General features: G+C 39.7%; 1 protein-coding gene across 1 annotated transcript in view; it reads right to left on the bottom strand.

Moving 5' to 3' along the window:
• LOC308398003 (glypican-6-like) overlaps positions 1-27,199 on the bottom strand; it is a 192,799-nt gene that overhangs the window by 95,784 nt on the left and 69,816 nt on the right. The window contains exon 4 of the mRNA XM_080884364.1: positions 8,417-8,808. Coding sequence (XP_080740490.1) covers positions 8,417-8,808 — 392 coding nt within the window. The remainder of the gene's footprint in view (positions 1-8,416; positions 8,809-27,199) is intronic.

The raw sequence follows: 27,199 nt of genomic DNA on the forward strand, positions 1-27,199 counted from the left end.
CACAACCAGCTCCACTGGCATTGTCTGCAGTGTCAAAGCATACTGCAGTTCGCATTATGTGCATCTCTTTTGAGGTGTGATTACATGAACTTATTTCCTCTATGGCAATTTCCTTTTCAATTAAGAATCAGAGTCATTATTGTTTTCTATCAGGCAGTTGTTTTTGTTCTCTTAATTGGCTAATTGTTTTGTCTGCAAATGTGAGAAATGAATGAAAAATGTCCAACCACATTCCCAGGGGGTCCTAGATATAATACACATAATAAAAGTAACTGTTTTGTTCCAGCAAAACAGTTACTTTGTAACATTGTTATATTTCTGTTTTCAGCTTGTTTGATGTGTGTGAATGAATTCTCTTTATATACTTTCGAATGTGAACTAGCTTGCCCTGAAATTGCTATTTGGCCGATGAATATAAAAATGATCATACTAGCATTAAAGTCATTTGTACTTCTACAGCCCATGACCTGTGGGATGAAACATGTCTGAAGTGGTCCAAACTCCAATAGCACGCGTATATACAGAACAACATCATCAAACTACTAAGAGACTACTAACTAAGAGATAACCCAGCGACTTTTTTCACATGATGAGCCAGTCACATGATAGCAACTCGTTTGAAAATAGACATGATGAAGATGACCAATTAAACACCAAAGCCTAACTAAGTATTGTTGCTGACCACGCCCATCCCGCCTATCTGCTGGAAGCAGCCATCTTCTGATGTCAGCTGATGTTCAAATCATCTCAAACTGGTTTCTTGAACATGTATGTTCACTGTACTCAAATGGCCTGAGCATCAGAAAAGGGAAGAAGGTGATTTTTGTGACTATGAATGTGAGATGGTTGGCAGTCCCACACATGCTGGTTTGAGTATTTCAGAAACTGCTGATGTAGTTGTGAGTCTCCTCCACCATCTCTAGTGTTTACAGAGGCTGGTCCAAAAAGAGACAATCTAATGAACGGCAGTTACCTGGAAGAAAATGCTTTGCTGATGTCAGAGGTTAGAAGAAAATGGCCACACTGATTTGAGCTGATAGGAAGGCAAAAGTAACTAAAATAACCGCTCATTAAAATGAGGGTATGCAGAAAAGCATGTCTGAATGCACAACATGTTACATGCTGAAGCAGATGGGCAGCAGAAGACCACAGCAGTCATGCTTGTTAGCTGAGAATTGGACGTTGAGCCTGCAATTCACATGGACCAAAATTGGATCATAAAAATTGGTCTGCACTGATGAGTCTCATTTTGTCCTGTGACATCTTGCTGGTAGGGTCAGAATTTGGATTAAAAAACATGATAGCTTAGGATCATAATACTTTGTATCAACAGTTTAGGGCAGTGGTGTTGGTGGTAGTAGTGGTGTGATGGCGTGTGGGATATTTTCTTGAAGCACTTTGTCCTCGTTAGTACCAAATTTCATTCAAACAACATAGCCTACGTGCATATTCTTGGTGACCGTATCCATTCCTTTATGATTGTAGTGTACTATCTTCTGATGGCTGCTTCCAGCAAGATAACACACCACGTCACAAAGCTCAAATCGCCTCAAACTGGTTTCTTGAACATAACCCAATGAGTTCACTGTGCTCAAATGACCTCGGCAGTCACCAGATCTCAATCCAATAGAGCACCTTTGGGATGTGGTGGAACAGGAAATTTGCATCATAGCTGTGCAGCCGACCAATCTGCAGGAACTGTGTTATGCTATCATGTCAGTATGACATGGACCAAAATCACTGATGAATGTTTCCAGCATTGTGTTGAACCTATGACATGAAGAATTAAGGCATTTCTCCAAGTAAGGCTTAACTAATAAAGTAGACATTAAGTTTATACTCAAAAGTTAGTATTCATGGTGTGAAAATGGTTTAGTTCTAAAAGTGGCCTGTTTTGCCATTATATATCACACACATCATACAGGCATCAGTCAGAAAAGAAAAACAAATCTCAGGGCTTTATAATGTAGTATGTTATAAAAAGAAACATATCCGTTTGTCTGTGTGCAGATTAAATGACAGTACTGTACTTGACCTTTTTTTCTTAGAACTAACTCTGTTAACACAACTTTGCTGACCACTAGTATGTATAGAAGTACAGCTGGTGCATATTTTAGACACGGCAGTGATTTGCACAACAGCTAAATGAATGTGCTAACTGCGATTAGAACAACAAAAGTGAAAACATGTAAAATGACTGGCATCATTTTCTGTAAGTGAATGAAAATGCTATCTGATTAGTAGGACTGTTTAAATTCAAACAAGCACATATTAACCTGTGTGTCAGCAGTGAATATGTGCTTGTGTTTCTGTCTTTTTTTGCTGAATGTTGAATGCATTCGTTAAAAGTAATGTAGGGCAGCGAGTTCAAAAAGCAGACAAACAAAACATGAGCACGTATGGAAAGCACATGGAACTGATGATGATATTTCTCACGTGTCAGCAAAGAAATCTGGCAGAGGATTAATCTAAGGTAAATGTTGTGTAAAGATTAGAAACTGCCTCGGAGCTTAATGTGAAATTATCTGACAGTTCGTGGTCGGAAATGAGTGTATAATGAGATCACCGTGGCAGCATAAGCCATCAGGGAAAACAAATCCCTCTCTACAAAATACCCTACTTCCTTCCATCATCGTGAGCAAAAGTGCACCACGGACTAGGCCGGCTTCCCATGCGTATGCAGAGTGAGTGATAAGTGCTTTAAATGCCTGAACTTTAAACCGTTCAAAAATTCCAAATCCCTACAATCTTCTTTGAGTAGGTCTTAATGTAGTTGGACTGTGTTTTAAGTACCGCAAGGATAAAACTCCTAATGGTCATCATAAACTGTAATCCAAAGGGATTCTGCTCTTAATCCAGGATCGAGGTCCAGGAAACTGTTCAGTGCAAGTCTAGTGCAATCTCATTTTATGGCGTGATATCTCTCCTGCTCTGACTTTACACCATACAGCACTGTGTATTAGCTGTAAATATTTACGGCTCATCGTATTGGAGCAAAATCCGGATGCAAAGTAACATGGAAAATTAAACAGACAGCTGGTTGAAGGCAGGCATCACATGGACAAAGCGTGTTTTTCCATTCTACAACCTCGAGTTTTAAACATTTAATGATCAGTTTGTATATTTGAATTTAAGCCCCAGTGTTGTTAGAGTTACCCACTAAGCATCATTTGCAGCGTGCGGCACTTTACATATAAATGAGACTCAAAACCTGTAGCAACAGACGATTTATTTCGCCGTTTGTTTGCAATGTCCCTGACAAACCTGTTGGTCTAATGATCTTTCACTAGCAACCTGTAAAGCACATGTGTGAAAAAAAAAGAAAAAAAATCAATGGCAAGTGAAAAGACTCCATTGTCTAAGACCGCCTGTAAATAGAGTTTGTAGTGAGACTCTTTTGTCAACTGGACAAGCTAGAATGATGAAATTGAGCACAATCTCGATGATGCCAATCCATCAGGGACAATAAAAAGTTTATAAATTTTCATTTCACTAAACTATCTTTATACGTACATATGCACCGATTTATCATTTATTCTGTAAAAAAAGTATTTACTGTAAAGTAATGCTGACTTTTGCTTCTCCTCAGAATAATTTTAAGTAAACTTACAGCAGAATCAGAGCACAGAATTCTACCTTCGTGACAGATGGTGTGTTTGTCACTGCAGTCTAGCTCTGAGGTATTTTTCAACACTATTTGTTCGCAAATGGTCTGCTAATAAAACACACTGCCAAATGACCAAACACTGATTTATGAAGCTGTAGTAATTGCAGTAGTAACTCAAAAAACAAAACTGCATTCTGCCATAAAGCATATAAAAAGTCTCGGATCCTTGTGGATCTACAATTGAACGGGATGCAATAGTGTGCTTAAACCCAAGAAGTTTTACATTGCTATTTACTCTAACAGTGTGCGGTAAGGAGATGCATGTGTGCAGTGCCACTGAAAACAGCATGGCACTGAGGGTGAATCTCAGGTCAAGGTGATTTGTCATGTCAAACAACTTTTCACCTCGACTTCTTCGGTTGTTCACTGGCCTGACAGCCTTCAGCAATGCCACAGTGTTTCCAGGCGCCGCTTCATAATTGATGAGGAAGAAGGGAATATGGGATTTGATCCAGAGTGGCGGTGCCATTTGGGCCTAGGACAGATGTATAGATGTGCTCATTTTAACTCTTCCTCTGAAATGGCTATGCCACTAAGGGAATGGTGACTAGCTCAGTAGTAAGCTAAAAGACATTATGAGCATTAAAAATGACCAGCTCTTTAGGGATTATACACGGCAGCAGAATATGACATAGCACTTTAATATGTACATAATACTGAGGTGGAAAATTCACAATCCTGTGAAATAGTGCAAGTATAGGGTGGGGCACTGGGGGAAACTGATTGTACATCACACTGATGGTAGAAGTTCAAAGGTAAAATATAAATTAAGGGATGATTTGGTTTTTGATCTAATGAAAAAATATGAAGAAATTAGACAGTGAGTTTCAATGTAACCATTTCTTGTGGTTAAGTATGATGTGACTTCTTATAAGTCGTAATACGGTGTACACTGTAACAAAGCTTCCTGCTGAATTACAGTGAACTGCTGGCAGCTCTATTTGTCAGCATGAAACTCTGCAGTGCATCGACTACAACACTTTTTAAAATTATTTTAAAGAACATTACAGTACTGTGCTGTAATTATCTAAAGTAAGGATTTGAATAAACCTTACAATATATTAGTCCTAGTTTTTGTGAGATGACTGAAATGATGTTGTGGGACTTGAAGCAACATGATTTCACTTATGCAAAGAAAGTCAAACTCCAGCTTAGCTTAACTGCCAAAGAAAAATAGCCTACTGTATTCTAGCTTGCTGTTCACATTGTATTTCTGAAAAGCATCAGCATTTCGAGTATTCACTGTACTTAAGAAACATTAGTGCACCAATTTCCCTGTCATTTTTTGCAGCAGTAGATCTGAGTGTCATCCAAGTTATGAAAAAGATGCAACTAAATACCCTAAAAATTGCTCTTCACAGTGAAACAGATAACTTAGGTGAAATATTACCATAGGTGAAGGTTGACTGTGTAGGCTTTTGTCTAAACATTACTTTTTATGCAGTCACAGACCAAAGTTCTAATATAAATTTAATGCATTCACTTGTGTTCACACTCTATGATCTGTCTCAACTTTACACAGGGAGTTAAGCCTCCAACATAAAAGTGAACTGCACAGATCATTTCTTTTTTTTGCCCTGCCACTCTTGCATCCACTTTCTTCTTCTTTGCTCTTCTTACAGTTTCTCTCCCTTGTCAAATTGAAAGGCACGGCGAGCTTTAAGCTAAAAAGGAAACGAATCGAATCGCTGCTGAACTCTGAAGACATTTTTAAAACTTAATGTTTGAACTTATGAGCATCTAGTTTGATATGATTTATGTCTAAAAGCAGGTGAAGAATATTACTTTTGGAAGGGCGAGCACTTTCCAGACTAAAATTATTGTTATGATTTCTCAGTCATTTAATTAAATCTTTTAAGGCCTCTGCAAAATAGCAGAAACTAAAAATTTAGTTTCTATTTTAAGGACAAATCTGTTTCAGTAAGCCTTAAAGGTGTTACGTGTTTAGAGTATATAAAAAGTATTTTCTTTAGAGCGTGCCTTTTAATCTCATGCTCACAAATCATCCAGAATGCGTTTTTTTGTGTTTTATAAATTGTAAACCAACAGAATCAAAAGCTGATGATGACTATAACTAGAAGAAACTGGCTTCAAAATGAAACTGTTTAATTAAGCTCTCTCAGCCCCCACCTTCCACATCTATTTCCACAGTTTTCAGAAGCCCACTCTCCTTTAAACTGAATGATGGAATCCAAATGTAAATAACTCAAGTCGGATCATTAATACCGGTGTTTGAATCGTGCCAATCTGCAAACAGCTGCGGTTATATCATATCTCATAGTTTTGATGTCCACTAAAAACTGTTGCATAACTTTCTGTGTTAACCGTGGAATTAGAAAACGTATCCTCTAAGCCTTTGAAAAAAAACATTTGAAATCTTCAGGATTTGATAACAGTCTTAAATATACAGTGGGGCAAAAAAAGTATTTAGTCAGCCACCGATTGTGCAAGTTCCCCCACCTAAAATGATGACAGAGGTCAGTAATTTGCACCAGAGGTACACTTCAACTGTGAGAGACAGAATGTGAAAAAAAAATCCATGAATCCACATGGTAGGATTTGTAAAGAATTTATTCGTAAATCAGGGTGGAAAATAAGTATTTGGTCAATAACAAAAATACAACTCAATACTTTGTAACATAACCTTTGTTGGCAATAACAGAGGTCAAACGTTTACTATAGGTCTTTACCAGGTTTGCACACACAGTAGCTGGTATTTTGGCCCATTCCTCCATGCAGATCTTCTCGAGAGCAGTGATGTTTTGGGGCTGTCGCCGAGCAACACGGACTTTCAACTCCCACCACAGATTTTTCTATGGGGTTGAGGTCTGGAGACTGGCTAGGCCACTCCAGGACTTTCAAATGCTTCTTACGGAGCCACTCCTTTGTTGCCCGGGCGGTGTGTTTTGGATCATTGTCATGTTGGAAGACCCAGCCTCGTTTCATCTTCAAAATTCTCACTGATGGAAGGAGGTTTTGGCCAAAATCTCACGATACATGGCCCCATTCATTCTGTCCTTAACACGGATCAGTGGTCCTGTCCCCTTGGCAGAAAAACAGCCCCATAGCATGATGTTTCCACCCCCATGCTTCACAGTAGGTATGGTGTTCTTGGGATGCAACTCAGTATTCTTCTTCCTCCAAACACGACGAGTTGAGTTTATACCAAAAAGTTCTACTTTGGTTTCATCTGACCACATGACATTCTCCCAATCCTCTGCTGTATCATCCATGTGCTCTCTGGCAAACTTCAGACGGGCCTGGACATGCACTGGCTTCAGCAGCGGAACACGTCTGGCACTGCGGGATTTGATTCCCTGCCGTTGTAGTGTGTTACTGATGGTGACCTTTGTTACTTTGGTCCCAGCTCTCTGCAGGTCATTCACCAGGTCCCCCCGTGTGGTTCTGGGATCTTTGCTCACCGTTCTCATGATCATTTTGACCCCACGGGATGAGATCTTGCGTGGAGCCCCAGATCGAGGGAGATTATCAGTGGTCTTGTATGTCTTCCATTTTCTGATGATTGCTCCCACAGTTGATTTTTTCACACCAAGCTGCTTGCCTATTGTAGATTCACTCTTCCCAGTCTGGTGCAGGTCTACAATACTTTTCCTGGTGTCCTTCGAAAGCTCTTTGGTCTTGGCCATGGCGGAGTTTGGAGTCTGACTGTTTGAGGCTGTGGACAGGTGTCTTTTATACAGATGATGGGTTCAAACAGGTGCCATTCACACAGGTAACGAGTGGGGGACAGAAAAGCGTCTTACAGAAGACGTTACAGGTCTGTGAGAGCCAGAGATTTTCCTTGTTTGAGGTGACCAAATACTTATTTTCCACCCTAATTTACGAATAAATTCTTTACAAATCCTACCATGTGAATTCATGGATTTTTTTTTTCACATTCTGTCTCTCACAGTTGAAGTGTACCTCTGGTGCAAATTACTGACCTCTGTCATCATTTTAAGTGGGGGAACTTGCACAATCGGTGGCTGACTAAATACTTTTTTGCCCCACTGTACTTATTTTACAATCCAATCTACTAAGATTTCAGACAAAACACTAATTAGTTTTAAATAAACTGTCACATTGAAATGAAGCAAATTTTTACTTATGCACACTGAAAAACAAACAAACAAACAAAAAAAAACATGACAAAATACAAACTGCAAAGACGAACAATGCAAACACAATTCCAACATGAAATCTCAGCTGACCTGTGCTTTAACATTTTCCCTTTTTGCAAAGCTTTGCTCTTTGTGAAGGAGTAAAATAATGAATGCATATCAAACCGTCTGCATCACCACATATATCTATGAAAAATGTCTCAAACTGCCCTCCACATCCGGTCTGTGCATGAACTATTATTCATTTGCAATTGTTTAAGATGCATAATGACAAAACCATAGTAACCATCTGTACATGTATTTTGGCTTTTTTTGTACACTTTTTTTTCTGTTTTTTATTGTTTTTCTAATATATGTATAATCCCCTTTTTCCTTGTGTCCCCTGTGCTGCTGTAACAAGTGGATTTCCCCAGTGTGGGATTAAATAAAGTCTATGCCTATGTCTTAAACAGCTGCAAAGCATTTAAATCTCATGCAACGACCTGGGGATCAAACATATCCACAGAAAGTTGTCATGTTAAAGGATATGTTCTAATGTTTATTGCATTAAAGCTAAAGCCAGCAGTGCTAAACAGTCACAAAGCAACATCACACTCAAAGCAGCCATGAGAAAAAAAATTAAACTCACCTTAGTGACCCTGTTGGCAACCTCCCGGCCCACCATTAACCCCTGGACGAACGTCCTTGCAGCGATGAATGCTCTGGTGACCTGGGCCTTAAGTTTTCTGGGAATGTCTCCAAAAGGCTTTAGCTGATCTGTGTATTTACTGACGCACTCCAGGTAGTCATCTGTAAAGTGGTACTGGGAGTTAAGTAACTGGAACATGCGTTCCAGCAGCCTGGACCAGAAGTCATTTAGCATCTCTTCCAAGTTGACGTTGCCCCCCGTGTAGTAGCGCTTTAGCTCAGTGAACAGGTCCTGGAATACTTCAGAGTTCTGCATATACAGCTTCCCGTATGTCCGTGTGAACATACTGTTGAGTGACTTCTCAGAATTGTCCAGCAGTTCCAAGAAAAACTCTATATTTATGGATGTTTTGGGAGATGGGAGAGAAAAGGGGATAGAAAAGACACAAAGCTGGGTCACCACATGATATTTACCATCTTCTTTCCCGCAGCGTAAACCAAACAAAGGGATGAGAACATCTATCGAAGTATGCCTGTTGTATCTATGGTAATTCAGTGGCTTATTTTATGGCCCTGTCTGCATATACAGGAGCAATGTATAGCAGCCAACAATAGGTACTTGATTATGTGAAGAAAGTCAGCTCAAGGCATTAATAATTTAATAGCAGAAATAATGGGCCACAAGGACTATGAATGATTAATGTAAAGTTTCTGATTGCATACTGTAACAAAATATTCATAAGTTTTAGACACAGACACTAGTATACATTATCATCCTGGGCACCCACCATTATTCCCAGACGCATTAGTTTCTCACTGAAACAATTTATTTGTCCACTGAGGCAGCTGGCCTATGGGCCTATAATTGAATATTGTGTTACGGAGCCTTTATTCCTTTTGAATTATCTGAATAGTGTGTGCCAACATTTTACTGTAACGACCTTTTTTTAATCAGTATAATTGTCACAGAGTTAGTATATGCGCCGTACATTATGTAACGTTATGTCATTTTATAATAAACCTTTACGTTAATTACCTTGTAACATCAATTCTTGCATTTCACAAACATTCTGTAATTACTGAGCACTTCATGCCCATGCAGCGGCCTGTTATTGATTCAGGTTGCTTAAAAATCAGTGTTAACACAAAGAACATCGAAATTCACGAGTGAAATTTTGCAATTCAGATTTAACATTCAAAGCAATTATATTATTGTTTCTTTGTCATCTGTCTAAGTGCCTTTCTTCCATGTGAGCACCTGATCTCTGGAGTACTAACTCAGAGAGAGAAAAAAAAAGCAGAATTAGCTGGGGAGTCTCACTGAAGCCGAGCTAATAGGATCCCATGTTCCTGAGTGCATAGGCGTAAATGTTGGGAAGATTATAACACGTCGCTCCAAGCACAAATGTCAAATATTCCTCCACTCTTCTTTGCAAACAAACACTGCAGACATTTTACGTGTCATGCTTGCTAATAAACCATCGGAGGGCCTCTTCTTCTGGTTGGTATTCTGGGTGGCTGACATTTCTTTGCATTGTTAATGATAGCAGTCGTAACCTTACATGGTGGGCACGTGTTGTTCTAATGATAGTTTCTACTTTGATAATATGACAACCCATAAGGCATGATGAATATGTTCTCATGTAGCCAAGCAGGGTTTAGCTATGAATTATTAAGAAAACAACAAATTCAAAAATCATGTGAACTCTTAAAAAAATATTATATCTACTATACGTTAGAATACGGTTGTTTCATTTTACAAGATTAACAATAAAATGACCATCATGCCCCACATATTGGAATCATTCTTTCCTGAGTGCATCACAAGAGTCAGTATACATATTTAAGCTCTTCATGTATAAAAGTAATGTTTAAATAAGCTCCTGGCCATGACATCTGAATAATCCACATATCTGCACCAGTGTCACCATATGTCAACTGCAGCACTTACAGCTGACATATGCCATATGACCAACTTTGTATTCCTTGCATTTTTTTGTGTGTGTGCAAACGGTACGACGTGTCCACATACCTGAAATTGCTATCAGTCTAATCCCTAGTGACTCATTCTAGTTTCTTTGCAGCTAAATGACCTGCCACTACACCAACATTTGTTTAAATATTAGCAGCCTGCAGGGCCTTTTCCACTCCATTTTTCCAATTAGATCTGAATCAAGGACACATAAGCCCTTGTGTATTGCGCGTGCTATTGTATCCGTACCATTTAAATTGCTCACACACTGAGTGGTAAATGTGGAAACTCATGCGCATTTGCAGCCCAACATGTGGATATTTAACCTAAAATGATTTACACTTAATATATTCTGAAGTATTTCGAAATATATGATTAAGGGTAGTTTGAGCATAAATAGCATATTCTGAGATGGGGGAGGGTCTGTGCTGGCGGACGTCGGTTACTGGCCTGGTAGCCTGGCTGCCCCTGGGTGGGTCCGGGACGGGCGTGGAGGCTTGGGGGTCTGGGGGTGCTCCGCCCCCGGTCTGGGGTGCTGGCTGGGCCTTGGGGCTTGGGTTCTGGTTGTTGTGTCGCCGGGGCTGTGGGCGGGTGGGTGCAGGGGGACTCAGCCCCAGTGCAGGGGACCTCTGGTGCATCGGCCCAACTAGGGGGCTCTCTAACTGGTGGGGAGGCTGTTATATCTTTGCAGGTGGTCTCCTCACTACAGGAGCTCACTCTGCAGGTGGGGGGGAGAGATTTAGGAGAGGTGGAGAATGAACTCAACCTAGGCATCTATTGTCTTGTGTAGTTTGGGAGATGATTGGATGATGGGGTGGGTGCAGTTTTCTCTGGGGTGGAGTTGGGTGGGCTGCCCCGGACTCTGTGGGGCTGGGCGGTGCTGCTGCTGCGGGCCCCGGTCCGGATGGGCCTGGGCCCCCTTGCCCTGGTGGGTTCCAGAGTGTGGGGGTGCCTACTGGGGTCAGCGGGCCGCTTGCCCCTCCCTTTCTTCCTTCCCCATCCTCAGCTACCTCCCTCTTCCCGCTCTACCACACCCATCCACACACGCAGGGCTTGGGGTGCAGGTATGTCACCAGGGTGCAGGGGAGGCACTTCCCCTCTGTCCCCTTCTGGCCGCCTGTGCCTCAATTTTATTCTGCAACCTAGACATCCACATTACTCACACTCTCACATAACACATACATATAGGGCCTTGGGGGTGGGCACGTTTTACAGCATCCAATCCAGAGGATGGTCGGTGTACTCCAACCCACCTCTGGCGCTGGTGCCCTACCCTCAATTTTAAATGCATTTAGACACTAAGGGTTTTCAGGAGGAGCCGTGCTGCTCTCTGAGAGGAAGCTAGTACCATGCTCTCCTGAGTTTTAAATGCACTTTAGAACAGCACACAGCAACACTATATATGAGCGGGCATAGGGAGGTTTGAGGTCTTCAGCCGTCAGGGCTGGGGGGCTGGGAGGAGGTGCTGGCCGTCAGACTGGGGTCTGGGATGCGGGGCCTCCCTGCTACTGCAGATAAGGAAGTGGTCCGCTTGCCTCCACCCCAGAGAGAAGGGTTACATCTCCTGGGTCTAGGTGCGGCTTGCCCCTCTGGGGGCGGGGGTACCTGGACCTGGGATATAGAGTATGTTTGGGGAGTCTGACTGTCTGTGCAGTGTCTATTTGTGTCTGTCTACACGTTGGGTGAGTGCCGAGTATTTGGTTGTGTATATGGGGGTGGGAATGCACGTTTGTGTCTGCGTGTGCCTGTTCGTCTGTGTCTATATGTCAGGTTGGGTCTTAGACTCAACCTCTCTGGGTACATCTCAGGCCCTCTAAAGTACAGAGGCCTATCTCCCCTCACCACACTCCCTGCCGGTGGCTGATGCCCACAGGCGTTGGTGTGTTGGTGGTTCTTGTCGACTGGGGCTGGGTGCTCATGTATGTACCGGCTCACTCTTGGTGGCCGATTGGCGGGACCTGGCGCCTGTGGCCCGGCTGGGCCCCTTCCAGGGGGTAGGATGCCCTCAGGCCTCTGGGCCTGAAGCTCAGTCCTCTCTGGCACAGCTGGCTGCCGGCAGAGCCCGCGGGCACGCCACTGCAAACCCCTCTGGCCTCTGCTCCGTGGCTGCTGGGTGACCTCTCGTTTGGGGCTCAACTCAGCTCTTCCCAGGAGGGTGGCACGGTTCCCCCCCTTTGGTGGTCCTCCTCGGGTCCTTGTACTCTGGGGCCTCTGGATATCTGGGGCCTGGATCTCCTCCATACCTGCTTCATACCCTGGAGGACGGGGCTATGGCTCCCCACACTCCCTAGCAGATCGTTACATGGAGAAACCTTTGGAATACAAGCGTGCTGATCCACACAGGTGTACACACAGGTGTACACACAGGTGTTCACAGACGCGGACTACAGCTTTCTTGGCTGCTGCCTCAAAGAACATTATGTGCTGTCTATCTTGCGTGCTGCACAATAGCGTTTAATATTTAGTATCTACTGTTATCTACTGCTAGCTAGTTTATTGTGATGGTGCTGTATTTATTATGTTGCTCTTTTTTGTTTGTTTTCTCTTCTGTTTTTTTTTCTCCATTCAGGTGATCCAAGTGTTTTGTTTGTTTTTCTTTCTTCCTTCCCCCCCTTTCTCGCCGTCTCTTCTCCCCTCTGTTTTTCTTTCTTTCTCTCCCTCTCTTTCTTTCATTCTTTCTCCCTGTCCTATCCCCCAGTCATGTCTGTCCCGTCTGTATCAACTGAAAATAAAATAAAATAAATACATAATTATAATAAAGGTCAATCAAATGGACCCAAGGCCACGATGATCCACTTGGTAAAGTAAATCCGCTTGGCATCTTTCTTGGCCTTAAGACAACAATTCTGATGGCTAAAGATCCAAACGGGACAAAAAAAAAATAGCATATTCTTTTAGTTGGTCGAGGATTCATTTAAAACTACTTGACACTGCAGGGTCCTTCCGAGCAGCATCACCACATGAGCACATGAAGTGCAAACTACTCCAGAAATGCAACATGACCTTCACATGATGAGCTCTGACATTATGAAATGAGTGAAAAGAGCCCATTTATAGTAAATGCCACAAACCTGTGTGATACAGGTTTAGGTAGACTAAGACAGTGCTATAGACAGTAGCGTTCCTTGCATAAAAAATTGTCCACATACCTTTTGAATACTTTGAATATAAAAATAGTGAGGCAGTGAAAGATGAGTACATTGCAGTTAATTCCCTGAAATAAATGGCCAAAGGAATTTTGCTAAAGAAACTGTACTCACAAATTTAATCAAGTTCTACACGGCCTAACGTGGTCCCCGGCAATGCTATGAGTGGTTAGAAACAGATTACACACTATTCTGCGCAGAAGTGTCAGGTTAAGTAAAGTGACTGCTGAAAGATAATAATTAGATAAGATAACCCGATAAAACGCCCTCAGGACTCGGACTACTTACTGTAAATGACGCTGACAGTGTTTTACATACGCAGGTGAGAGCCAGTGGCACCAGCTAATGACATTCTGGGTTCCTGTGATTATATGCAGCTCACTACACCCAAACCTAGGAATACTGTATGACTGCATTTATTGATTTCCCAGTTAAAATACTGTTAAATGACACTGAACAGCTGGTTTGGATGGTTTTCTGTTATTCACGCCTTTATGAACTAAAAACCAGAAGTAAATGGGACGTCAGAATTTTTCTTGCTTTTTTAAAACTCAAGTAACAATAGCTCTTTGATGGGAATGTTGTTTTTTGTTAAGCCTATTGTGTGTGAGGTGCAGCACGTTCCTTAACATCCATTCGACTGAGGACAAAGTATTCTTCCCACTGCCCGAGTGCATTTCCAAATTCTGTGCATGTTCAAGCTATTATTTAAATATCTTCGTCTTATTTTTAATCATTATTACAGAAGATGACTGTCTTTACTTTTGCAACCTTGTCTTTCAAAAGGCATTTGTTGCATTTTAGAATAACTATTGTTGAAAGAACAAATTACTTTCAGTTTAAAGTTTTGTATTGTGAGTCCAAGACTTGAAGAACAAGTACGCAGAATAAACTCCACTCTTGTGTTTGCATAACTGTTTGTTTTTTGTGTGATTTCAGGGTCCACTACCTGAAAAATTGGCCGTACTGAGAGTTTCACATAGCAGCTGCAGCCTGCCAACTCATGAAGAGTGAACTGCTCTCCTCTGGCCAAAATACATATTTGACAGAGGATTATCATTGAAAGTTATTGACCTTGGATAACATTCAGCTACCCAGCCGTGATGGTCTTAATACTTGGAAACATTTCAAACATGCTGGAAACATACAGGGGTGTATGCTTACTGACACAAACCATTTAGGAATCATCCAGCATCCAAATTCCTCAAGTGATCGAGGCTCTAAAATTGAGTTTTAGGGTTACGATTCCAGTAATAATATGAGAAAAAAAAACAACAGCGTCTGCTTTTTGAATTATTTTTTAGCTCAATAAATTCAGCACATCTAAAAAATAATGAAGTAAAATGAAAATGGATGAAACATAGCATACCCCCATAATAGCATTGCAGTTGTTTGTTGTACTAGCATGGCCGCATTTAATCAAATGAAAAATTATTGTGTTACAGTATAAAGCATGTTGAGGCGACTGCTGTTATGATATGATCCTATAGAAATAAAACTGAATTTAATTTAAACTAGGGATACTAGGGTGATAAAGAATTACAAGAAAATATAAGAAGGTCTGGCGATGTGGAAATGGAATATGAGGAATGGCTATAGACTTTTGCACACTACTGAATATTTGGACGAAATTTGTAAAAAATATCAGTTTCCTTCTTATTTTACATGTCTCTGTTTTGCCTGGTTGGACTGCATCATTAATGCTAAAAAGAGTCTACAGCCTGCCAGAGACCCGGTATTTCTTTTAACACGATCAATTAAAATGTATCTTCGTGCTCTTTCTCTGTCTTGATAAATTTTGTAAGACTTTTAAATGAAAAATAAAGAAATAAAAAGAGTATCTGCAAAGTTTTTAGAGTATAGTCCAGCCTTCCTAAAGTCTTCAGGCACATAAATCTAATAATATCCCTTTTCTATTTCTCGATTCATTTTTTATGTAACATCTTAGTTATGTAACATACAATAACTTTAAGTTCTTCAAAGTGCACAAAAAGTCTGTCATATACTGTTGTTATTAGCATTATTATTAATCATCCTGTCAGCCAGAAGCTTTCTTTCCTGTTTTTTTTTTAACTTGGAAAAACACAATAAATAATATGCCGCATAAAAACTATGACAAAGTGAAGCTCCGGTTTACTGCCAGTCAGAACCGAGGATGGACTTGCATACAAAATAAGAAAATGCACATGGTGTTCATACCCTTGAAGCAATTCTGAGTGTGAAGAATCAATTTTCTCTGAGAGCAGAAGTCCTCCTTTGATATCTGGCCTAATTACTGTAAATAATTATTATGATTAATAAAGGTGACCTTTCTGTTGCTCTGATAATAACACATTATCCACAAAAGAAAACGTGTGCTCGCCCATTAATTTTACTTCACACAGTTTGAGAACTCAGTCGCTTAAATGCCTCAAACAATGAAATTCCTCATTCTTTGTATGGTTAATTAAGACAAAATTTCAATTACTGGTCCAACAGACTTGAATGACCAGAGGGTTATAGTACAAAACTTAGCATAAATATTATTACAATTTAGATATTCTGGCCTGGTAATGTAATGCATTTTAAATACAGTCAGAGCTGTCTGCATAATACCAGAATGCTCAGTGTTTTACTGCTTCCCTATAAAAAAAGGGACATATTAGAAAATGAGTAAAAGTCAGACAAATATATGTTTTTACCTCATTCACTCACAAATTAACATTTTATGTCACCATAAAATATCCATCACTTGGAGCTTTTTTTTTCTTGATTGGCACAGTATTTAAAGAAGTCATATTATCTACCAAATAGGACTCGTCAGATGCAGACTGTGTACATGAGCCTCCCATTGGCCATAAATTTCTCAAGTTCCACTTGCTCGGTATTGCCCTTTTTTTCAACATCTCCTTTGTTCTGGGAAATAACAATAACCCAAACTAGCAACACGTGTGCAGAAAACAGCCGTAAAACAAGCCTACACAGTTCTTCCGTTAAATTAGCCAAGTTAATAACAGTGCTTACATCTGTAGCACCAAAACAACAACAGCTTGACTCAAGTGAACTACTTCAACCGCAAATAAACACTGTTTAGTATTCCTCTGAACTAATGGAGTTCAGTGTCAGACGGGTGACAAATTGCAGTGAATTGTTTCGTTTCTTGTGAGGATTTTCAAAACCGAATGGCACAGGGGAGCTGCTGTTAGCATTGCTGCCTAGCGGCGACGAGGTCCTGAGATCTGACCAGCTGAGTTTGCATGTTCTCTGCATGCAAATGGGGGGTTTAGTCTGGGTACTCCAGCTTCCTCCCGCAGTGCAAAGACATAACTGGTGATTTTAAGTCAGCCATAGGTGTAAGTGGTTGTCTGTGTCTCTGTGTTAGCCCTGCAATAGGCTAACAAGCTATCCACTAGACTAATGACCTTAGCTGTAGTGCTATAGCAACTGGCATAGCCCCTAATCCTTAATAAGAGAAGCAGTTAAGAAAATAGACAAATTTTCAAAACCCCAGAACACAATGTTTAGTGAATAAGGGAAATAATGTAACATATGTTTTTTTACAAGTTTAAAACATGAAATAGGTTGTAGTCCACACTATTAAAATCCAATGTGTTGTCCCACCCATCCACTCAAAACTCTTCCACTCAAAACTCAGATGAGAAATGTTTTCATCTTACTTTCTATTTTTCTCACATCAAAATAAATGCAATCAGTTGCACTCACTATGCTCAACCAAGCAATAGACCGGGGTAATGTTGTACTGGAAGACAGTCTGTTTAATGGATTTGAATTAGATATGCTACAGTTATTGGTTCCTACTGACTTTACAGTGACAACTTTGTTGAGCATTTACATTTTAGTGTATCCAAATGTTGACAAACTAATCAAATCATTATTAGTACCATCTATACTTTTTTTTTTAAACTGCCAACAACATGATGGGCAGCTGTAACTTAAAATAATTTAAATACAGCAATAAAGGGCACAGTCTCTCCCGGAAAACATGCAAAGTGTGGGTTTCAGCCAACACAGACATACTAGTCTGGTCAATTACTGGGTCAGGTAGGCGTGAATGTAAAGGTGTGCAGTTTAGAAAGTGAAGCAATTTTAACATTTGAGTCGCTCCTTGATCAAAATGTCCTAAGACCTGTCAGTAATAACGGCCCAGAAAATATTGTGGTCACCTTCTGGGCTGACCAGTAAATTATGCTGGACAAGCACCTAACAAACCTCTGACCTTGGCAGCTTCTATGATGCAGATCCTCTTACAGCTGTGAAACAGAAGTGCCACATATTCCTGGTTGAAGAAAAAGGTTGTATTTCATCTGCCGTTATCTCCAATGTGTCACTTTACACTGGCACTGACAATGAAGCTATTTTAATGCTTCTTTAATATATTTGTAGCACCTTTTTAAAAAGTTGCGTCTGTGGTTTCTCTTAACATTTGAAGACACACACACTAAAAATAACAGGAGTATTCATAAAGAGACAATGTTTTCATAAAACTGAATGGTCTGTCACTATTCTACGACAACAACAAGCTACATAACAAACAGAACCTAATTCATAAAATCCATGTAATTTCCTGCACATGATATCGGCTGATTAAATATTCAGAAACATCTGTTTTAATTTGTGTTCATGTCCATGTTGATGAATTCCAATCATTCATTTAAGGGCGATACGACAACAGGACCTTAATTATCATGAATTAACATATCCTAATGACACTAGATGAGAAACAACAGATTAGTCAGTGGTGAACACCCATATTTATTTCCAAAAGGACCATGGTGGCATTGATGAAAGTAACAAATAGGAGCTTCTACAATGCTGACTTCCAGGCAGCATAATGGGTGTCAATATTTAAACAATCTAGCAGCAGCAGGAGCAGCAACAGAAGCACTGCTGCCTCACAAAAAGTACACCACAGAGGGAGTGAACCAGCACTTTAGAGAACCAAACATAAAGGTATCCTGATTTTACAAAGTGCAACGTGCAAAACAGCAATGCAGAGGAAAGTTAAAGGCCACAGCAGAAGATACCACTTTGTTTTCCCAAGCTGGTACTGGGCATTTTCTTTCTTTCTTTTTTTTGTAGCTTTGGCTTTGTTTCAGGTTGGAGCAGTGACACTCAGCACTTAAACCATTCACCGACTGATGGACTCAAGAGGACATAAAAAAAGAAAGAAAACGAAGCAAAAACCAACTCAGACTGCTGTCCAAGAGTACAGAAAGTGCCACTCCACAGTGTCACCGTAATCTGTGTTCAGCCCTTAAAGTTACTGCCTCTGATTACTTTTGTATTTCTACAGATATCTATTAAAAAGAAAAAAGAATTCCTCAGTTAAAGAATAAATTAACAAAAATATCATCAACTATAAATGTAATTCCCCAACCTTTGTACTAATTATAGTTCCCAGTTTCCACACATTATACTGAGTTAACTGTAAAATTAGAATCGAACATCGAACATCAGAACAAACTGGGCTGCAGTAAATGTTAATGATAACATTTTTCACACTGTTTTGAATTGCTTACTGTGCAGAATGGATGCAACACTATCCTTCTGTGACTGGCTTTATTTCTAACACGGTACATTCAGGTACACGTTCTACTTTGTAGTTTGGGCCCTTTAACTTTATTTCTGTGTTAATGGTGACTCTACATTTAACACAGTCCGTCTCCTGAGGAAAGCTATAAATAAAACTTGAGTTATTACTTACTATCTATTTAATGTATTTATTTAAAATACTACTAGTCCTTATGTTGAAGTATACGGAGTATGATTTCTTCATGAAATTCATTTTACTCTTATGGCAGTCTGATACATAATAGAAATGTGCCAGCTGTCACACAGTTGTTAAAAATAACTTACCTGTATTGTTACATGTTATCTGGCACAATTGTCAACTCATTATACTCAATTTTCATCTTCAGGCTGACATCGCCTCCACTCTAAATAACATCCATGAGGGAGGGGATTTAAATTTCCAAAATCAGTCACTAATGAACCAATGTGTGATCCTGAGTCCTTTGTAACTACTGACGCACAGCCACATTTCAGAGTGGAGTGGAGCGACCTTAAAGAAAAATTAGTGTCGGGTGATATTGAGGATGCATATCACACAGTCATACAGCTGGCTAGGATTGCTGTTATTACTTCTCCGGATAGATAGAGACCTGAGGGTGAAGCATGTCTCCAAAGAATGAAGTGGTACTTCTTGATCAGAGTGTGATGGATTTGGTGCACATGTCCAATTCCAGAGTAGGCAAAACATCCTCAGACCTGAGGACTACCATATTTCACTTATTTTTGGAGCACGCTGCATGATTCCGTCTTTCCTTTCATCTCCTTGAATACTGCTCTCACACCCACAAATCTCAAACTATTAATTATTAATTGGACTTAAAAAGAAAAAAAAAAGGATTCGACTGACCAAAATTATTTGGTCTTGTTTCCAATCCTGAGAAGTAGTTTAGAGATCCCACTCATCCTCTGAAACCAGTAGGAGATTGGTCTCTTCTGGCCTTGCTGGCGTTTATTTATCAAAATCTGTATCAGTTGTGAAGCAGTTTTTCCTTTTTGCAGTTACCAAACCTGAAGCACTGATCTTTTTTATGTGGTGTGCTTATTTTTTGTCTGCCAGAGCTGGTTGTTCATGAAGCTGTTTTTTGGAGTGCCACGCTGCACCCCCTTTAGAAACATAAGAAACATTTCTACTCTGTCACTTTTCTTAGAATAAAAAAATTATTTATTTTCCTTTGATATTTCTAATGCCATGTTTTTCACTGTCACAATGATAGTAAGAAATGCTCTGCTACAAGCTTCTGTTGAGTAAAACGAATCCACCTCACCATCATCTGAATACTGCGATACAACTGACTGAAATGTCAGTCTATAATATAATATTTATGTAATATTTCTTTCTTATTTTACACCTTGGAGGTTTCTTTAGGTGTCCATGAAAATATCCAGTGAGCCTCAGCACTGTTTCTGCAGAGCAATATTCACCTTACATGTTCAAATAAATATTTCTTCTATCATCATCAAAACAATATTAAAATACGCTCATTTATTTTAACCTAAAACAGTGACCTAATTTGAGATCTGTACATTTGGCACAACAGATTCAGCACACAGGACATGCCCAGACATAAAGCCTTAGACACTCAAGTTACAACAGTTAAAAATAGCATTTACTGCCTGGCATATTAGAAATGTCAAACTGTAAAGATAAAGGAACAGTTTCACATTTCACAATGGTATCCAAAATTACTTTCTGAATGCTGAAACATTATAGTTTTATGCACAGGGACTTTAAAATGCATTGTTTGTATGAAAAATAGACACACGGAGAGCAGATATTGATCAAATGGTAAGTCGGTTCATGCATGATTGTTCATCGATCATAATCAAATTCACTTTAAACTATGAATAAAAGTGAGCACGTGAGTGAATGTATGAATCTCAAAGGCCTCGATCCCCAGGCAGTATCACTCCGCAATGATGACAATGCATTTTCAACCGATGACATTGTGTGCAATGAGACTGCAAGCAGCTGGCAGCCAGGTGGTAAAATCCATTTTCCTCACACACATGATGCATATCACAGTGGAGCTGACAGCATCGATACAAGGGGCTCGTAATTAAAGCCCTCTGTTGTAGGACACAGATGAACTGGAGGCAAGTTTCTCCCAATCTATCAATCATCGAGTGACAGCTCATTTAAAACATCTTTAAAATTAAAGTTGCACCAGCCACCGCTCTTTACAAAGAACAATTGTTTTCTGACAGCTAAGTGAATCTCTGCTTTAAATCTCAGAGAGAAAGGTTGAGCATAGAATTCTTTTATGCCGCGAGCTGACAGATTGAATTGAGAAGAAGCCCGTTCTCTGCTATCAAAGAAACAACTTTGGCTGTACTTGATGCTCTCTGATAGCAGCAGATAGGGAGGTCACATATTTGCCTTGGATAATGGGCTTTTAGACATAATGGCATACAGCCAGCTAGCCAAAACAGAGATATTTCACAATTCAGCATCTGCTGTATTAAAAGATACTTGATGGTATCCAAACGTACCATCTGGCCCGGCAAATACCGGATGAGTGGATATTCATTCCAGTTCCTTCTACAGATTTGTAAGTTAGTTGAAAGATAATGTGTATCCAGTAAATCTTAATGAAGGATTTTAATCATATTTTGTCAAATGCTGTATACCATCTGAGGAAAATACGGCTATTATTTGAAGTAAACAAATATATTATTGTAGATTAGTCTATACATGATCGTTACAGTCTGCTGTACAAATTCCATCATGTAAAAGTAAAATCTTGATCTGATTTAAATTTGTCCCCGTCAAGACAATCTTCTGCATGTCTTGATCATTCAATTGCAGCTAACGTTTCTTTCTAGAACTCTCTGTGCATCTGTGAAGGGCGATGGAGCTCCTCCACGCCACAAAATTACAGGCAATTTCTTGTCTTCGGGATTGGAAACTGTAGTCTCTTTGATGAAAACTGCTGAAAACTGCACAGTTGTAGCTGGAGACCAGTTATCATCACCAGTGATGATCTGCCACAAAAAATTTGGGTCAGTTAGAAAGAGAAGTTTTCTTTCTGTGCAAGTCCGAGGTTTATGTTGAAATCGCTGAGAGCACAGTGAGAGTGGTCTGAATTCCCACGGTCAGGACTTCCCAGGAGCGATCTAAAAGTAGCAGCCGGACTAAAAACTGTCATTCCGTTTCCAAGAAGATATCCTTGAACAAGAGATTGACCAAATTTAAATCAGTTAAGGCTTTTGATTTTTATGGACCTGCTCCCAGAATCTCTTAATCACACCTCTTTTCCCCTAACTCAGCATTGGTGCTCATGCTGGTGCCAGTGCAGAGACAGCTTCTGAGAACAAATCCTTATTTAGACAGGTCTGAAAACTAAATTATCCAAAATTAAACTCATGCATGATTACACAGTAGAAGAATTTGTGGGATGCATCGGGATATTTCTTTTCTCCTTCCTTTGCGTTTTTTTTTTTTTATTTCCTTCCACGGCACCAGCTCCAACTTTTAGACCAGCAACTTTCTGTGCCAGCTCCTTCTGTTAGACAAAAGCCTTTCTTTCAGTAGACATGCATGGAGCCAGTTCCTATAGAAGAGAGGAAAATATAGAGTTCTAAAGCATGAATTCAAAGCATAATAAATTAGGTTAGTCTACCTGAAAAATTCATGGATAACAACTCATTATTCCTCTTTGAAGATGCTCTCTGAAAACTGGCAGAACACATACTTGAAAAGCGTTAAGATTCACACCCTCGTATAATCACGGAAGAGCCACACGCAGACATTGTCATTTCTCACATGAAGAACTGCTGTCATTAAAGCCTGACGCCTTGTACCTTGAATTTATATTCCAGGATACAACTGTAATGTCCCCACAGCAGAGGAAGGAATACTGTATTATCTCAGTCACAAGATAAATCGCTAAAATGCATAAATAAGACCGTGTTAGCTTTACTGCCTTGTGTTGTTGTTTGAAATGCAGACATGTTTGAAATAACGAGTGTGTTAAGCAAGTTCCATGACGGCGGCTAATAATCAGTGGGTTGGTAACACTGCCAACATCCTTTGCAGGATTTGCATCCATTACATTTTGTTTAGTTGCTCTGCCTTGGCTTCAGTGCATCTGGTGACTTACTGAGATATGTTAGATCTGTTATATGTGTTTTACAAAAGTCTAATACTGGAGACGCAGAGCATGTAAAGAATTGTTGATCAATTGCAGGGTTGACCACCACGCTCAGCCATCAGCAGCTTTAGCCCAGTAATTAGGATTATAAATGTAGATGCTGGTAGATGTAAGATACTGTATACTGGGCACCGACCACGCTTTCTTCTCACTCTCACTTGAGGTATGTTGGGTGTTTGAGTGAAAAGCTTTCAATGGGATTTAATTAGGTGATTCTATTGCAGTGCAACAATAACTTATGCAGTTTTTTTTAACAGCAAATGGTCGAAATGCTTTCTTTCTTTTGTACCTTCCTTGTTGCAATGAAACTATGTACAGTGCTTTCAGTACTTGGTAACTCATGTTAAAGTATATGAGTTTGACATAGACAGTTTTTACTTGAATAATTCAACGTACATAATACCATGGGGGTGACGCTAGTACAAGCATTTCTATAAGGATAATAGATGCTACTAATTGAATGCTTGTAATTAGTAGTTATTGCAGTTTGGACAGCAGTTATTTGGCAGCTGTAAACACTTTCTGAAAAATGGTTTTCCATTATTACGCTGGTATTTTTACAGTAAAACACCTGACTACTGTAAAAATTTCACTATTGAGGATTGATAAGCAGAATTTGAGAAAAAAAAAAATCTATACACATTTGCTGTTCTCATAAATCGAAAACCAGATCCAAAGAAACATATGGTGTGATGCCGGCTTCAGCTCAAGAGGCACCAGGCGGGCACAAAAAAATGAACAGCTAAATCATTTAAAGAGAAGAGTGATTTGTGATAGCCTCCGGTGTGGGTAAGACAGGGCAATGATTGTTTAAGACATGCTGAATGATGGCATGAACCAGGAGGGAGTTGCCTTTTAAATAACGGATGGTGGTAAATTATACGAGAGGGCTGAAGCTGAAAGGCATGGCTTAGGCATAAAATTGAAAGAAGAAAAAAGGGGAAAAGGAAGCCTGATGGAGCTTTCATTAAACACCAATGCTTAATCAAAGATGTTCTTCTCTTGTAAATTTAACCATATTGACCCACGCAAGATCTACATGACTACTAACAAGTATAATCAAAACAATATTCATTACCATTTGTGCTCGAGGCAAGTCAGCATACTGTATTCATACCTAATTTAACTGCTGTTATTAAATCTTCGTCTGTTGTTATCAGGTTTTAAGGGAACAAGTCTTGGCAGACACATTCATTCTCTAAGTGCAAATGCAGCTGGGTTTCTGTGGCTTCTGTTTTCCTCCTTTGTTCTGTGTAAAAGCAACATCTCTGAAGATTTGCAAACAAATGACCAAGTCAGTCTTCGAAAAACAAAAAGATACTAGTTAACCAAGAAAGTAGGACAAATATTACCAGGAAATTACCTCCCAAAAAGTTGATTTGTTTATTCTTCAGCCTGAAGAAGTCAATTGGACGAGCGACGAAACGTTTCTACCACTGAAAACGCTACGTCCAGATGAACAGAATCAACCTTGTGGAATTTACTTACCTGGGGGATTGAGCATGCATCAATATACCAGGAAAGTGGTTATTATCAACAAGCATGCGAAGAGAAGACGATAGACAGAATGATGAAAGATGGTTTGGTTGGCTATAAGCAGGCCGTGGTCTATGGTACTCTGAATCTTTCTCTGATCTGTGTCAAAACCAGCAAGTCTCATTTCTTGTAGCATGAAAGTTCTTTTAAAGAGAGAGGGAATCTGTTCCCTGATCCATCACTGCTGCCACCCATCAGCACCCTGTGTGACAGGACTGGAAGCAAAAGAGTGGTTGCTACACGGGCTTTTCATTGGGAATTACAGGAGTTGTGTGATCTATGGACCACAGACATCAAGGCCAACTGGCAGCATCATAGGTTTAGCTTTTCTCTTACATTCAGTGATAATATGAAATATTATTAGATTGTTTAAAAATTCAGTTTTTAAAATAAGTGATTTACAAACATCTTTGTTACCATTGCTGCAATATAATTAGTTATGTTAGTTAGTTATGTGCTATCCCATGTGTTTTTCGTATATGAAAGAAGAAAAAAACTTCAGTGTGCGTGTGTGTCTGCTTCCTACTATTAGTCATCAGATGGGCATAGATTTTACAACATGTACATTTATATTCATAAATGTTGACAAGGATTTCTTCTGAAAAGTGAGTTTACCTTAAAAGTGGATAATGCCTGCCCTTGGCAGCAAATATGAGGTACCTTATATTTGTGCCTTGCAACTCCCTGACAAGGACATCTGTTTTCTCTTGAGAGAATCCACCCTTTACTTTCAATTGCAAAACTAACAGCACACCATGTAGGGAAAGCTCTGCTTATTAACAGGAAAGAGAGGAACTGATAGTGATAGACAGTGACTGATGCTCGACCTGAACACACCCGCTGATAATGTGTTCTTCCTCATCCCAACTAACTCCTTCCTGCACAGCAGGAGAGATGTATGCCTGTGTTCTAAGACTAGAGCCATAATCACCCAGGCATCACCCTGGTATGTGTGCCTGGATGTCAATCACTACGTGGTGTGTGCAAGTGTTTTAATACGCCAAGACAATAAAGTATCTCAAGTATCAGTTGGCTAAAATCGACACAGTACTATTATCAGTATGTATTTTCAGCCGTCTTCAAACTATCAGCACACTGTACACAGTATTTTGTCTATTTATCTAACCATGGTTAAGAATGGTAGATACAATATTAATAGCACACTTTTGAAACACAAAGAAAGCTGTATTGTGACAGTAGGTCTACACTTCCCATTTACGTCGTGCTTTAACCAAGATTGTCAATATGTAATAACACAGCAGAAAATACTACAACAATAACTGCTCTTGCTGCAGTGTTTCATTGTAAGTCTGAATACAGTTCTCTGAAATAAATATATGCTGCATGGTGTATTAACTTCCCCACCAGGGATGGTGCTATACCGACTCCAGTTTGGGCCTTTGAGGACAATTTTCCTTCAAAACCACCTACTAGATTGAACTTTGAGGAGTTCTTGTCATTATCTTAAAGTACTAAAATAATTGCCCTTGAGGAAATTAATTACCTTTGTGCACTGTTGCACTCTGTGTGGAAAGTGATTTAGTTAATGAAAGCTGAAGTACTGTCATCTCTTCCATTGTCCCTCATTTTTCAAGCTAATAATCTCAGTGGAACCGGTGGGTTATTCCGAGCATCCGAGCGCCCACCTTGTTCACGCACATGACATTTAACACCTTCTTTGCTTTTGTCTTTTTGGGCCATGAAAAAAAAAGCACTAAACAAATAAATTAATTTCTGTGCTCTTCTTTCGCAATATGGTCAAAATAGGGTGTAAAATCGCTTCAGTCAGGCACTTGCTTTACCTTATATTTGCAAAACAAGTAGCAGTTTCTACTGCAATGGAAATTAGTAATGTGAGGAGAATAATCAGTGACAGCTAATTGCATTACACTTCAGAGATTGAGATAAGATTATGAAGGATGTGGCAAATCATACTGTTATCGGGTGTAGCTGTAAAAGCAATTAAAATTCCACCATTTTTTGTGTCACAATAGCTTCTGTGGAATCTGAGATTCAGTGTCAGTGAGCATATAAACCATCTGAGAAAGTTAGTGTAAAAAAAATGAAAATGGGTTGTTTATTTCCTTATAAGCTTCAGTCCTACATAACTTAACCTCCTATTAAATCAATGAAAAAAAAAAAAACACCTTCACACAATCATACATATGCATCACTGAAACAGGAAATCACACAGCAGGATGCCTCAGATACAAAAACAGTCTAAAAGAACAGCGCTCATACTAACGACCTAAGACGGTAGACTAGTGCTAAACATTTCCAAGTTTGTGAATGTGGTTGATTAAATTTTGTCATCAGAAGGTACGAGGCTTCGTGTGATTATACATGTAATGTTCAGTTTGGTGTGCCACATACATGTAGGGCGACAGCTGGCTGTATCCTTTGAAGGT

Source organism: Rhamphochromis sp. 'chilingali' (assembly GCF_963969265.1).
Source record: "Rhamphochromis sp. 'chilingali' genome assembly, chromosome: 6".
Classification (NCBI taxonomy): Eukaryota; Metazoa; Chordata; class Actinopteri; order Cichliformes; family Cichlidae; genus Rhamphochromis; species Rhamphochromis sp. 'chilingali'.